This window comes from Phaenicophaeus curvirostris, chromosome 14, assembly GCF_032191515.1.
Source record: "Phaenicophaeus curvirostris isolate KB17595 chromosome 14, BPBGC_Pcur_1.0, whole genome shotgun sequence".
Lineage (NCBI taxonomy): Eukaryota > Metazoa > Chordata > Aves > Cuculiformes > Cuculidae > Phaenicophaeus > Phaenicophaeus curvirostris.
In genome coordinates this window covers 13,824,351-13,839,925 of record NC_091405.1, presented here as the reverse complement: position 1 = coordinate 13,839,925, position 15,575 = coordinate 13,824,351, and the positions used below count along the sequence as shown (strand labels likewise).

At 39.1% G+C, this 15,575-nt stretch overlaps 1 protein-coding gene across 1 annotated transcript; it reads left to right on the top strand.

Annotated features, from left to right (window-relative positions):
• Positions 1-591: 591 nt before the first annotated feature.
• On the top strand, positions 592-14,332 carry BRD7 (bromodomain containing 7). Its single transcript, XM_069868735.1, has 17 exons — positions 592-683; positions 871-1,085; positions 1,848-1,977; positions 2,353-2,410; positions 3,596-3,740; positions 4,250-4,360; positions 4,709-4,893; positions 5,748-5,871; positions 6,480-6,555; positions 7,477-7,584; positions 8,092-8,224; positions 9,116-9,227; positions 10,367-10,423; positions 11,296-11,407; positions 11,553-11,696; positions 12,703-12,846; positions 13,807-14,332. Exons 1-17 carry the CDS (start codon positions 635-637, stop codon positions 13,869-13,871), a joined length of 1,968 nt encoding a protein of 655 aa, XP_069724836.1. The 5' UTR covers positions 592-634; the 3' UTR covers positions 13,872-14,332.
• The last annotated feature ends 1,243 nt before the right edge of the window (positions 14,333-15,575 follow it).

The window sequence follows — 15,575 nt, the reverse complement described above, 5'->3', positions numbered from 1 at the left end:
AGAGGGGAAGAGAGGGAGGGGGAAGAGAGGGAGGGAGGGAGGGGGAAGGGAGGGGGGAAGGGAGGGGGGGAGGGAGGGGGGGAGGGAGGGGGGGAGAGAGGGGGGGAGAGAGGGGGGGAGAGAGGGGGGGAGAGAGGAAGGGAGGGAGGAAGGGAGGGAGGGAGGAAGAGAGGGAGGAAGAGAGGGAGGGAGGGGGAAGAGAGGGAGGGAGGGGGAAGAGAGGGAGGGAGGGAGGGGGGAGGAAGGGAGGGAGAAGAGAGGGAGGGAGGGAGGGAGAAGAGAGGGAGGGAGGGAGAAGAGAGGGAGGGAGGGAGGGAGAAGAGAGGGAGGGAGGGAGGGAGAAGAGAGGGAGGGAGGGAGGGAGAAGAGAGGGAGAAGAGAGGGAGGGAGGGAGGGAGGGAGGGAGAAGGGAAGGAGGGAGGGAGGGAGACAGAAGGGAAGAAGGGAGGGAGAAGGGAGGGAGGGGGGAGCGCGAGAGGAGGGGGCGCGCGGGGCCGCTCGCCCCCGGAAGCCGCCAGCCCCTCCCGCCCCCAGCGGCAGCCGCGCCGCCCTCCGCGCCGGCAGGTGGCGCTGTCGGCAGCGCCGGGCCCCGCGCGGGGCCGCTCTGGGCGGCAGCGGCGCGGCCTGGTCCGCCATGGGGAAGAAGCACAAGAAGCACAAGTCGGACAAGCACCCCTACGAGGGTGGGCGAGCGGGCGACGCGGTTCGGACGCCCCGGGGTTGAGGGGGGAGCGGGGGCGTCGGTGGCAGAAGCGGCTGCGGGGCCCGGGGAGAAAACGAGCCGCGGTTCCGTGGCGGCCCCGGTGCCCCTCGGGAGGGAGAGGCCGGGTCGCGCCGCGCTCACCCGGGTTTGTTCTCTGCTCCTCTAAGAGTACGTGGAGAAGCCGCTGAAGCTGGTGCTGAAAGTTGGAGGGAGCGAAGTTGCCGAGCTCTCCACTGGAACTGGAAATGCGGGGCTGGATTCCAGCGCGTACGATGACAAATCCGAACATGAAAAACACAAGGACAGAAAAAGGAAAAAGAGAAAGAAAGGGGAGAAACAAGTTCCCGGAGAAGAAAAGGAAAAAAGAAAGAGAAAAGTTAAGGTGCGTGTTGACGATAGTGCGTTTTAGAAAATAAAATGCTTCAGCTTTCTCTAATCTTCACATCAAAAAGCGAGCAGACGTGACTGTAGCTTAAATTGGAATAAATTCAAACTCGAGATATTAGTTTTGCCGATTTCTTTTCTCTCTGGGTGCTTTTATTACAAAAAGGTGAGTGAAGTCATCTGAAATTTCTCATCTGTCAAAAAGTATTGGAAAGTATAAGAGCACAGAAAATAAAGAGGAAGAAAAATTCTGCATCTAAGTAAATCCGTTTGTGTAAAACAGAAAGAATAGTTTACAAGTTCTTAACTAAAAAGAAAAAATGCATTTCCCTCCCATAGTTCATAACATAACACATTTGTTTGAAATACTACAAGTACCTCGGCACAAATTTTAAATTTCCTGCCTATTTTTTACTAGCTTTTCTAAAGCCTTCAAAAGTCATCCTAGCGGCTTCACTGGAGACAATTCTTCTGTCAGACAAGAGTAGAGAGTCATTCCTGTTGGGCTGTAAGTGGCAGGCTGTCACATTTTAAAATAAATAGTACCCTACAATACGTTGCATTGTATAGCTGGATTGCTTTACTGCCCAGCAGATGGAGCCGGTACACAAAGAATAGAAAGGTTTTAACTACTTGGGTTTTGTTTTGTTTTTTTTTAAACAGTATGAGGTTCTTTTGAAACAATCCAGAGATCGTTATGTACAGTAATACTAGTTTTGTAGGTTCCCTTAAGTTCCTGTAGCAATTTTTCTCTTTCTAGGAGGATAAAAGGAAACGAGACCGAGACCATGTGGACAGTGAAGGAGAGCAGGAGGTGAAGTGTCAGACTCCCGTCAGATTGGAATTGCCACCAGAGAAACCACTGACAAGTACCTTGTCAAAACAGGAAGGTAGAAAAAAAAATTCTCTTGCCAATTCTAGTTTTCTTCAGTTGACTGGCATTTTGTTGTTCTTTGTTTCTATAACAAGTGACAACACCTTTTGCCATCTGTGTTTATCCCCATCTCATACAGAAATTTGAAATTATGTTACTTTGTGCACAGAATGGTACCTGTGTCAGAGAGAGCAGAATTTAAGTCGGGCCAATGAGAAAAGCGGATCCTCTGCATATGTTGTGGCTTTTCCCCTGTATTCTTTTCATTTATGATTAATGCTTAAGTTAGATGAGTTTTTTTAAGTTGATTTCTAATGTCTTGGAAGTTTAGTACCTCTTGCAGTCAAGCTCTATCTCACACCCTTTCTCCTCCTGCTTCTTTTTGGTCTAGAAGTAGAGCAGACACCACTTCAGGAAGCTCTGAATCAACTCATGAGGCAGCTGCAGAGGTAAATGTCTGTGCTACAGGCTTTCCGAGCTATCAAATGAAAATAACATACATTAAGGGAAGAGGCATGTGAAAAGCTGAGTGAGAATATTATTGCTGAGTACTTTGTTAACAGGACTATTTTAGGAATTTAAGTACTGGTTTAAGAATGCATACTTATAACTTCTCTTTAGCTTAGGCTTCTTATGAACACCTGAAGTTTCAAAAAGTGCTTTTAAATATCTTTCAAAAGTCGTACACCTTTCCATTAAAGTGATGCTTTGTTTTTAAGATCGTTTTTTTCAGAGAAGTACAAGAGTTTGGAATGAACTTGACGAAGCTTCTTTCACCTCAAGTTCTCCTATTTTAGCATTATTTACTATAAAAAGGAATGTGTAGCAAAACGCTTTTCACTCTTCTATAGTAACTTGGAGCAAAAATCCACAAGTTATAAGTAAGCCTCAGGAAAAAGGCTCGAAACGCCAAGGGTCTCACCCAGTCTCATGCTGCAGAATTCAGTGAAAACAAAAAAAAACCAAAAAACAATGGCTCTGGAGGAAATATTCTTGCCAGCTTAACAGGTGTCTCTGATCTAAAGGAGAAAATACAAACTGTCTTTAGGTTTAATGCTGTTAGAAGCATCCAGGAACATCAGTGCATGCTGGAGATCACCAAAACTCTTTTCAGCACAGAACAAAATATTAACATTATATAACCTGAAAATGAGCATAACTATAAATACATTGCTTCTATCAAAACTTTTAGCAACAAGCATTCCCTCTGTTAATTTCAGAGTAAACAATGATTGACAAGATTGACAATTCTTACAACATTTGTTCCCTTTATTTTTCATTTACTTAATCATTATAAAATTAATTCTAGCTTTCAAAATGTCAAAACCTTAAAAAAAAAAATGAAGTGGGCTTGGATTTTTGGGTTTTTTTTAATTTTCTTGGGAACACAGGTAGTTACCAAAATATAGAACTAACTTCTAAAATACGATTGTAGTGCTTTTTTGGTATATGGATTTGCATATGGGTCTTTCCAGACTTCAGAAGTGAAAGATTGTGCTGACACAAGACATTTCTAGCTTTGTGTTTCTGATTAATTTTCAGCTTAGTCCTTTACTTTCTTTTTAATTCGAAGCTCAATATGTTCTTTGTTATAAGTTGAAACATAAAAAACCAGTCTTTTCATTTCTTAACAGAAAGGATCCAAGTTCTTTCTTTTCATTTCCTGTGACTGACTTTATTGCCCCTGGCTATTCCATGATCATTAAAAACCCAATGGATTTTAGTACCATGAAAGAGAAGATCAAGAACAATGAGTACCAGTCCATAGAAGAATTAAAGGTAATTCTGTAAAATTTATTTTGACTAGAGATGTGTTTTGCTTGACTGACTTGAACTCTGGTATTTTATGAGAATACAAAGATGCCAAAAGAACCAGTACTTCTGCCTGAAGAAATGTTTCCTGTTGAATTTTTGTGAGCAAACAGGTTCTGGAAATAAAAAAAAAAAGCTTCTGGTTTGTAAAAAGATAGTTCCAGGTTTTATGCAGTATTAAATAGAACCTGTCAGTTTGTCCTTCATCGTGTCATTTTAGATCTCTACTTAGAAATGCTAACATTCTCTTTTTTAATGTATTGCCTCTCAAAAACAAGAAGTCTGGTGAATTTATTGGCTTTGCCTGTCTGTTACCTCTTTAAAGGTTTAATAAAATAGATTTCTTTAGTTCATTAATTGAAACTGTTCCTTGAAGGTCTTTTTCCCTGATGCTCAAGACCTTGCATTTGCAACAAGGATTTTTAAATAATGTACTACACAATTTTAACTGTCATTCCAAAATTATGTCTATACAGGATAACTTCAAATTGATGTGTACTAATGCAATGATTTATAACAAACCAGATACCATTTACTACAAAGCCGCAAAAAAACTGCTTCACTCAGGGATGAAGATACTTAGCCAGGTAATAGAAAATACAAACCAAAATATTTTAAAAAGTATGCTGCTTCCTTTTTGCTCTCTCTTTCATTCAAGTTTTCTTACAGGGGTCTTAAGAAAACTAATAAAAATATGTTTAATATTTATCAAGTGCTTGCATATTAGAATTTAAACAGTACATTTTTTTAAGGCTTATGCTTTAGTGCTGCTACCAGGTCAGTTACTGAATATTTGCATTTAAAATTTCATTTTCTAAACTGCCTTTGTAATCACTAGTGTAAGAAAGAAAGAACTGAAATAAAATTTTTCTCAATGGGTGGGTTAGAAAAAGATGAATTCAAGTAGCAAATAAAAGGATCTTGGTGTGTTTTAGGAGAGAATTCAGAGCTTGAAACAAAGTATAGAATTCATGGCTGACCTGCAGAAGACAAGGAAGCAGAAGGACAAGACAGAACCGCAGCAAAGTGGGGAAGATGAAAATGGTCCTGGGAAAGACAAGGGAGAACCTATGGACTGTGACACCAAGGCTTTCAAGACACCTAGCAAAGAACACAAAAAGTGAAGTATTATCTCAGTAACAATTTCAGATATACCCTTTAAATGCTGCTGAAACTAGATGAATTTTAGGGACCAGTGGATATGCGTTTCTGTCTTTCTGGTGCTACGTATCCACTAACTCATCTTCATCTCAAGGGAGCAACATTTATATAAAGTATCCTTATATGCCAAAATAACTTTAGAATCTTTTATGATACCAGCAGTTTTTTAGGTAGGTAGCCCTGTACTGCTCGTCAATTCCATGCCTTCAGTTATTTTGTTTTAACATGTATCAGTAGTAGTGTTTTGGAGAAAGCTTGCAAACGTGACCTTGTAGACGTTTTGATACTAAGAACAATGTAGCCAATTTCAGGTACCTTTTGGCTCTCTTGCAGTAGTAGTTGTATTAGAAACATGCAAATAGACTCCTACAGAATGGATACTTAATATCGAGAAATACCACTTTCAACTTCTTAAACACTAGTGACTTTATTTTTGCAGATTTGAAATAGCAGATAGTGGAATTCAGAGTGTCCAAGACTTCCTTCTACAAAAAAATACCCTTGTTAGTTTTGTGGGAGTAACAACATATAATCTGGCAATGTGCTCAACTAGGACATTGGTATGGCTGAAGTAAGCAAAATGCAGAAACCTTTGCCGTGCCTAACATAAAAAAAGCATTTGCTGATATAAATCGTTGTCATGTATTTTCCCCATCTTTATTTAATACAGCACTCTTTTTTGTCAGTTTTTTTGTCCACAAAAACAATGTGCATTGTTGGCAAAAACAATTTCTTCACTGTATCCTTTCATGTTACTCAGCCAATTGGTGCCTATTAAAGCTCATAACTAAGTTGTGGGGGTTTTATTCACAGGAAGGACAAAGAAATACTAGAAGACAAATTGCGAAACAATAGCTTGGAAAGGGAACAAGAGCAGGTTGATCGTATTGTTAGAGAATCTGGAGGGAAGCTAACAAGACGACTTGCAAACAGCCAGGTAAATATCTATATATTGTGTAGCTCCTTTTATTTTCTCACTAACCAGGCTTGCTTAGTGTTTTATATTAGTTGAAACTCAGTGTTTTTATTAGTTACATGACTAATCATCTATGTAACATTGTAAAATTTTTAAAAGACATATCAGTTGACTGCATGCTGAATTTCATCAGCAGAACAAGTTCAGCTTAAATTTTCAGGAGTCTTACATAAACTAGTACAAAAAGATGAACAGTAGGAACCTCAAGAAGATAATTCAAATCTGACCTGAAAAAAAAAGCACCTTAGTTCTGAAACAGCCACGTGTCTTATCAAAGGTTGTTAATATAACAGGAGAAGAAACCCAATTTGGCACTTCTTAAGGCTCATTTAATTTACTATGCGGGAATATTAATATTTATCATAATTTCTTAATTCCTCGTGCCTATACCAATAATAAAGGTTTAGTGAAAATATAAACAGAGCAGCACTCACCTCTGAGTGTGAGTGACCTTTCCAAATCCTTTTCTGGTTCCTAGAGATAGAACTGTTTTATTGGATGTTTTTATTAGTCCAAGGACCATGAATTTCAATGAATATGTAAATTGAAATAGTCTGATCTTATTTTAGTGTGAATTTGAAAGAAGAAAACCAGATGGTACAACAACTCTGGGCCTTCTTAATCCAGTTGACCTTACTGCAGGAGGTAAGTTGGTACAGTGCAGGTAACAAGCTGCTTTCACCTACCTGGTCTGCTGCTCCTTTGCTGAGGCAGATAAGCAACTGCTGGCTAAACACCTACTGCCTCTTTACCCTCTGACAGAGATCTGGATTTAAAAAGCTGCAGCTGAGTGAGCAGGTACATGGGGACCAGTTGTGGCTGTTGTTAGGAGCCACCTGGAGGGAGCCCTCAGTGACTGTTGTTTCTCCCTCTTTGGTGTCAGCCGTTTGTGGGAGCTGCAAGAGAAATGTTTTGTTATTGGAAGAGACTACCTGCTATATGCTTGGGCGTGTTCCTGGTCTCCCCTTAAGTCTGGTCCCTATATGTAGTGCAGAGTCTGCTGATCCAAAAGGTCACAGGTGATCCAGAGTTGGCCACTGTGACCTGTCTAGGTCCCAAATCATTTTATCATATCAATGCTGTTGCTGTAGTGCCCCTAGCTAAAAGGCTGCAGGTGCCTGATATTTAACCACCGGCTCATCTCAGAGCAGAACTGACAAGGTCTAGAATAGACAGAAACCAAGCTGCAAACTTTCAAGCTGCAGATTTCTTCCTCCCTGCTATTTGTGCAGTAGGAAATTTCAAGAAGAATAAATCAAGCATGGCCTTTCACATCAAGGATCAGATCCTCATTAATGATGCAGCCTCTGGTAGGGGAGGACACAGGAAGAAGAATGATACTGAAAACTTAACGTTTAGGTTAGGTCATCTATACTTAACTGGATTCCTGTTTACGACTACACACACTCTTTAGTATGAGGGCATTTGGAGAGGAAAACGCCCTTTGAAAGTTGTTCCATTGTATTCTGAAGTTTCTGGCTATGAATATTAAATGAGTTTGGGCGTCTTCCTATGTCACTTAACTATGCTGTCATTTTTTCTGTGTTTTGATATATCCTGTTGTAGAACCAGGTTACTGCCCTGTAAAGCTGGGTATGACAGCTGGACGACTTCAGTCAGGAGTTAATACATTACAAGGATTCAAAGAAGATAAAAGAAACAAGGTTACTCCAGGCAAGTGCTGAATTTTTTTGTTTAAATATAAATCTTACCCCTTGTATAAACAAAATGTTGATCTCATTACTAGCACACAAATAGTTTGTAATTATTTTTTACATGATAAAGCACATTATTGCAGGTATCTATCACAAAACTGAATAGCACACCCCAAAGCCTGGCTTAATTTGCATGTACAAAAGAGGAGACGTATTTAACAAAATGCTTGTCTGTATTGAGAATAGGAACTATAGCAGATAAAGGTTTTTGCTAGCTTTGAAAGAACACAGAATTTTTTTATTGTGCTAAGGCGTACAATACTGTTAATAAAATATTTACAAATAAAAGTGCATTTGATAGAGAGGTTGCAGTGTGAACAGATGATATTCCATGAAAATTTGTTTTTACCATAAGAACGGTGTTCCTAAAAGTTGCTTTTGGGGGAGATTGTTTCACAACCCCTTTTCATTTTTATCTGATATGTGTATATCATAGGTAATAATTAGTACTGTTGTTCTGCATTAGTGACATACTTGAATTACGGACCCTACAGTTCTTACGCTCCAACGTACGATTCTACCTTTGCCAACATAAGCAAAGAAGATTCTGACTTAATCTATTCAACATATGGAGAAGACTCTAATCCTGGATCTTCCAGGTAATCAAACTAAGATCACAGATTTCACATTCAGAAGCTTTATGTGCAGCTCTGCAGAATGGGCCGTGTCTTTTCTCTTGAATGATGTCACTATTATTATTTTGTTTGTTTGTTTTAAGAAACAAATACTTTATTTAATAAGATAATTTGCCTGTAATGGGAAATTAGCCAAGACTGAAGGATTTTGATGCTGCTGGTACTTAAGAATATAGTCTAAAGCTTAAGTATGTTTATGACTAACTCTGAAGGACTCAAGTTGAAAGCCAAAAAAATTTTGAGTGGTACAAATGTTCATACAAACTGGATTTTTTTAACATTAACAAACTTAATTACTGCCCTGAGTGAGATGCATCTTTGTTATCATCAAATACTGACCAAACTACTATGGTAGTAGTGGGTGAGTTGAATCCAGAGATAGTGATTCTTGGTTTCATTCTTAAATTGTGTGGGTACTGCTTGATTTTAATATTATTCACTTCAGTAAAAATAATTAATTCTCTTTGGGTTTGTCTTTCTTGATTATAAAAAAATCCAGCATTAAAGTCTTTTTGTTTTATGAGAGTCAAAAAAAGACTAGAGATTCATATAATTTCATACAACACAGGAATACTTCACATTTGCACTGTACTTAAGTGCCTGTGCAAGTTTGCTCTCAGTTTGATGCAGCTGCCAGAGTCACTATGCTTTTCCTAGTTTTTCAGGTTTAGTTAGGAAGCTGAGTGGGTTCCTCATACAAAAGGCATGGATAAACTAAAGCAACCCACTCAAATTAAATTCTGTGCTACTTTTTGTGTTTTCTGTGCTGTACATATTGGTTTGACTTTGCTTGACTTTTTTCCATCGAACATTTGGTATGAAAATCCTTACCTTATCTGTTTCTTGATCTTCTAGCATTGATGATTTTTTGATGAAATCACAAGATTATCCCTTCTTAATGGCTGATAGTTTGCTTGATGTCCTAACTAAAGGAGGACATTCCAGAGCTCTTAGAGAACTTGAAACGGTAAGAGTGGATTTGTGAAGTGTCTGGTTTTGGTTTTAGCACACAAGCTATAAACCTAGAGAAAGATGATGCTGATCCTGTTGATGGGCTGCCTTTCAATTGGTAAAATTCAAAACTGATCTTTGTCTCCAGCCAATGGCTTTTCTGGAAAGGGATTGTTCTGGCTTGTTAATTAGTGACATGTGAAAATTAACAAAATACAGTATGTAGAGATAGAGTCTTGCACTATCTGCTCTTTCACTCCCATTGGCACTGGCCCCTGTTCCATTTAGTAAGAAATTACCAATAAGAATTTGTTTAGAAATGAGGTGATCGTGGACAGGGTTTCTATTTCCACAAATAGTTCATTGTGTTTCTAGCAGACACTGTCCAATTTAGAAGTTCTAACTAGTTTTTGCTTTTACTCACTGCAGTGCTTTTAAACTCAAATATGTGCTATGTAAAGGTACTAAACAGCTGCTCTTCAAATTCTTAGGGGATTTCAGTACCTGAATGTGCCAAACATCACTGGAATCAAAGGGACTGACAGGAGTTAACCTAACTGACAATCCATTAATTAGTCGAGAATGTCCACCAGACGGTTCCTGTTAACTAAAAGTCTTGATCTGAGTTTCACATCGAAGTTGTTTATTGAAATAAAGAGATCATAGCCTTTTACTAGTGAGTCAAACAGTAGCTAAATTAATATTAGAAATAGTTCATGGCTCAAAAATCAACCTTTAGCTCCAGCTCAGACTTTTGCTTAGCATTACTAGTTTAGCCCTATTCAAGCACACAATAGTGGCAGCCACAGTTGCAAGTATTAAGAAAAGTACAGTTATGTGTGGAAACACAACACATTTCAGCATCTAATAAACCATTTTTGTTTTTCTTCCTGCCTCTCTGATGTGACCTCACTGGGAGAAAGCACATGAACTTCACAAAGAGCAACAAAATGTGTGCTGTAAAAATGTGGCTTAGTAAACATTAGTATCTGAAGAAAGCCCTCAAAAAAAACAGCTACTTTGTAGCTTGGTTTACAGGGAAAGCTCATTATGACCTGGTGTATTTACTTCACTTACAAAACTGGGGTTTGTGAGGTTTTACTTTGAACTTGATGAAGAAACTGATGTCATCTTTAACATCCTTTCTCTGTTTAGCCAGTGGAAGAAGCAGAAGACCCAAATGAAAGAAGTGACGCAATAAAAGATGTAAAGGTACAATTTTTCTGTAACAATTAAATACTGCCTAACCCTGCAGTTATAAAACTGCCTACATCCATAGGGCCTGTGCAGCCCCACTTTGACAGCTGTAAACGTGCAATGTGAGACTCCTGAATCTCAAAACAAGTTAAAACATAATACAAGAGTATATGTCGAGAGAATTGGAAGAAAGTCCTTATATATTTTTGTTCGTGTTTGTTTAACCATGCATTAAATCATCTAGTTGCCAGCTGTCATTGTTTTATTCCTATCTTAGTCTGATTTTGTTTAACATGAACTTGTAATATAAGTATAAAAAAAGATATATAGCTATATGATATATGGCTGTCATTGAGAAGGCTTCTCAAATACCTTGTGACCCTAAAGGCACACAATGCATCTCTAAAATCTTTCTACTCTAACGTTGTTCAATTAGAAGCAGCACAGCAGTAGTGCCAGGGAAAGGGCTGCTTTCCTGAGGCCTTCAGCTGCAGCCAGGCCCCAGGCTGGTTTTCAGTTTTGGCCTTAGACCCAAGATAAACCCTGATTTAAGTTAGCACAAGGATTTTTTTATTTTTTTTTTTAATTGGGGTGCTGGTCTTACATTCCCGCATCATTTGCACATGCCCCCAGTGTTTGTGGCCAATGCCAATTTCTATTTGAACATGAAGTAGAACAGGAACCTGAGTAATGGTAGAATATCTAGCAGATTTGGTGGGTGTCTTTTCAGCTTTTGCTCTATACGTTCGATTTAGTTGTAGAGTAGATTAATTTTACCTAACTTTGTATTTTGATTTTCCCTAGACAATTTTGTTGTTTCAAGGCTGATGTAAATATTATCTAAATTACTACCTACTGCTTTTTTTTTTTTTGCTTTTTTTTTTTAGATTATGGAAATGGATATTGCTGCCAGGTTGGAGTCTGCTCATAACGACAGACTGACAGCACTAAAAGCAGTTACAAACTTTGGCCTGCCTGTTGAAGAGTTTGATTCAGAGGGTGAGTACTCTTGGTACTTGTACTTTTGATACGTCTGTAACTGTTTCAACTTCTCAATACTTCCACATAGCCAGCCTTTTTTATATAAAAATGTAAGTAAATATAATCTCTTACCAGATAGGATTTTATTTTCTTTGTTAAACAGAGGCTGAAATCTTCCAGAGGAAACTTGATGAAACGACAAAGCTTCTCAGAGAACTCCAGGATGCTCAGAATGAACGACTAAGTACAAAACCACCTCCTAATATGATTTGTCTTCTGGGTCCGTCTTACAGAGAGATGCACTTGGGTAAATACACTTTTTCTCATCATTCTTGCAGAACTGATTGAGTCCTAACTTGTATCAACTCCAAGAAAGACAAAAGTTTAACAGTTACAGTGCAGAATATGGGCACTGTCAGGCCTAGAAGATTAATTTTTTGTATGTATGTAAAGCCAGATGAAAGTTTTGAACAGTAATTACAAGTACTTCCTCTCTATTAATACATTTCCCCAGAACTGATTTTGAGCTTTCTCTGTGCCAGAGAGCAGACTATAGCCAAATGCCTCTAACTTTATTATTTTTACAATGTCTTTGAACAGGGGTTGCTTAAGCAGTACCAGGTTCTTAGCGTAAGGCTGGCTTTATTCTGGGCTTGAGCTAGTTATCAGTCTCTTTTATTATGCCAGTCATACAGTCTTAAAAGGACTGAGTACAGAGGGTGTCTGTCATGCAAGTAAAACTAAACTTGTGCAGTATCAGATACTGCATATGTGGTGTAAAATAACCACCTCCTTATGATAAATGCCTTATTATTGGAAAAATATTACCAAGTTGGTATTATACCAAGTCTAAACCAAACCGAATATTACCTTTCTTAAATGTACAGCTTCTTCCTTGAAGGAAAAAACACATATTTAGCAACAAGAACAGTCTCTAGTTTACATACAGAACTAAATCCTGAAAGCCAGCTACTGCAAACCCAGGTGCCCTGTGGGTGCCACTGGTTCACTCCCAGTAGCTCTACTAGGGGGCCCCAATGCCATTAGCTTACTTGTTAACTTTGGGTGTTTCTTGATGGCAGCAAACCTTGGTCAGCAGCTGTTTCGTTCCTCCTCTTCTTCTCAACAGTCTCGTACAGTTCCTGGTATGTCTGGCATGATTGCACACAGCACGATGAAACTCTTCTGTTGCAGGAACGCTATTTAACATAGTTCCACTTGTACTTTATTAAACTGTTTACAGGGTGAAGGGCTGATTTCAGTGCTTTTATGTGCACATATAGCGTATAAATACGTCCACTTATCTTTTCTAGCGGAGAAGGTAACCAATAACCTGAAAGAACTTGCACAACAAGTGACTCCAGGTGATATTGTTAGTACATATGGAATCAGGAAAGCAATGGGAATTTCAATTCCTTTACCCGATACAGAAGACAGCTGGGTGGATTTGACAGAGGGTGAGTATACAAAAATGTATTGTAGCATCTGTTCAACTAAAACAAAACCACAGCTGTAGATCATTAGACTGGCTTGTGGTAGAACTTGTAGTAACTCAGTTCCAGCTTTCAGTTCTTCTCCCCTTCTTAAATGCTCTTTCTAATGGAAAGTTGCTGTGCTTGGTTTCAGTCCAAAATTAACCTTTTGCATGTGGGGAACTTTGGCTCAACTACATAAAGCAATTTTTTTACCATTCACCTTAAGCACTGCCAAATTTTAAAGCTTGGCAATCCATTCAGTTTTTTAGTTTTTCCATTTAGTGTGAAGCTACAAGAGTAGAGTTAACTTCCTCCCTTGCTAAAACAAGACATTTTGCTTCCATCTTCTCCAAGTTCTGGCTGTGCACTCCTTTTGCTGTATTTGGCAGCCAGCTGTAGTGCTTTGTAAGGTGACAGCATCAGTTTGACTGGACTGATCCAGCCAAGAGTAACTACTGGATTTGCTGGATTAAGGAGTCCGGTCAGTGGAAAAATCCAAGTGCCAGACCCAGATCTCCCCCTTGTGGCACATAAACGGTAGGAGCATACGCAGAGCTTGTGTTTGTCCCATTTTTAAGGCAGGTAAGAATTTCCTTTCAAGAAACTTAATTCGCACAATTACCGTGTTTTTTTAAAAGTTTCAGCTGAGATGTTATTTAATGAAAAGAGCAGGATAACTTCAGGAACTTACCTTTTTAAGGAAACTGCTCAAGAAATCTCAATTTCAAAATTATTGAGCAATTTCTTTTTCACAGCACTGTACACGAGGCTGTGCAAACCAAACCCGCAGACAGCGTTTTCTTGGACTGTTAACAGAACACAAGTTCTGGACTATCTGCACAAAGAACAAGTTACTTTAGGAGCGTACCCTGTTGTAAATGCTTTTCTCTCACTTACCAGTTATTTGTGCTAATTGACCTGGCATCTGATGTAACCTTTCAGACTTCCAAGAACCTGAAAAGACCATCACCATCCCTGAAAATGAGTGTGGTCCAGTCACAGTCTGAAGCTGCCATTAAGTTTACAGCTGTTTGATTCTGTTTAAGAACCAGATAAACTTCCTTCAGGTACAGTCACCGAGCATGTGTACAGTGTGTGTTAAACTACTTTTTTTATTACATTTTGGAACTGATGACATTTGAAATCGAATGGTTTGTATTAGTTACTTCTGCTACACAAATGTATTAAGTTATTCTTTCTGCATTCCTTTTTACTTTAAAGCAACTCTGCAGCATTGAAGTTTTTTTTTTCCTAGATTGTTGAGTGTCTGGAAAGGTCAAAGCATTAAGTGAGAAACTTGCCTGTATATGGTGCAGGCACTCGCTTAAGTTTGTAAAAGCAAAGTATAGACTCTGTATCTAAATTCGGTTTGGGCATCATTCATATCTGAACATACAAGTTTCCCTTTGTAAAATTACTGTGTAACTCTTACAGTCAGGAGGAAGACAAATAAACTTTTTAAATAAAACTGATGTAGCCTGATTGAATTAACAAAAGATCAGCTTTGTGAGATTTTGAATGCGGATGAATCTTCTCTCTGAGAAACAACACCCTCTGCTCAGAAACATGTCAGAACAATAAAGTGGGACTAGCAAACCCACTGCTGCTGGTAAGTAAAAATACCCCATGAATATAGCATATTTACATAGACAGACGGTATTACTAAACCCTCTCTAGCTAATGAGTTTAGACTTACCTGAAAGGATACCGTAGTTAGAACACTCGCAGCATTTAAAGTCAATTCCCTCTTACCAAAACTGCAGACAAAGCAGGCTGATGACACAACTGTCTGGCACAGAGGAGAGTGCCAGCACCTTTGCAGTGTTGTATATGGAGCCTGCAACTCCTGGACGAGTAGATGTTTCCCTATTTCCCATCAGTCATTCCCACACAATCCCACAGTGCTATGCGTAGGTTCTACCACACGCATCCCTAAGTGTTTTTAAATGTTGCACCTTTTTTACCCCATGGTTCCAGCGTAGCCTTGGACTCAAGCAGGACGGTGTGCGGTGTTGCAGTTCCCTCGGATTAGCAATTGCTCACGTGTATTGGCACGGAATTGAACTAAGAGGTAATTTTAGAGGCAAAGCATAATCGTGAGTTCCACCTTCTATGCCCAGTCTTACAGCCAACATCATCCTCAAGCGCCCTTCCTTCCTCCTTTTTAAAAACAGCTGCAGAAGTGGGGTTTTAAATCAGTTTTAAACTTTCACAAGTCTTAAAATTCATTCCAAAAAGGGTGACCTGTCAGCTTAGATTTTTCTCCAGTAGTTTCAATTTTCCAAGAACAGTTCTTTTTTAAAAAATTCACTAAAATTTTTTTCACCATTCTAGGCAATGGCAGCTGAACTATTACTCCAGGAAGTGATTTTTTCTATTAATATTTCAGTCATTTTCATGCTACTAGAGTAGACACCATGCCAACCACCAGACTGGCCAACTCAGGATGGGTTTTTCAGGATGCCTTTACAGCAGCCCCTTGCCCACCACACACCTTTCATGGAGGGCAGCAGATGACCACAGATGACAGAAAAGAAAGTACTGAAATTATTCTCTAGCTCTTGAACTCATGATGTCCCTCTACACACTTTCCACTTACACAATTTTTAAAAAAACTGCAAATACCAAGCTCATGAGTAAAAATCCTCTCATTAACGCTATGGTGTATAAGAAATATGGCTCCTTTCCATGGAAATTCTCATCAAAATAAC

What these genes read in the sequence shown, in the direction of transcription:
- BRD7 (XM_069868735.1), top strand. Translation starts at nt 635, where the DNA reads ATGGGGAAGAAGCACAAGAAGCACAAGTCGGACAAGCACCCCTACGAG. An exon ending in GGACAAGCACCCCTACGAGG is followed by an intron (nt 684 to 870) that starts GTGGGCGAGCGG and finishes TGCTCCTCTAAG; the next exon opens with AGTACGTGGAGAAGCCGCTG. An exon ending in TTACAGAGAGATGCACTTGG is followed by an intron (nt 11,697 to 12,702) that starts GTAAATACACTT and finishes TATCTTTTCTAG; the next exon opens with CGGAGAAGGTAACCAATAAC.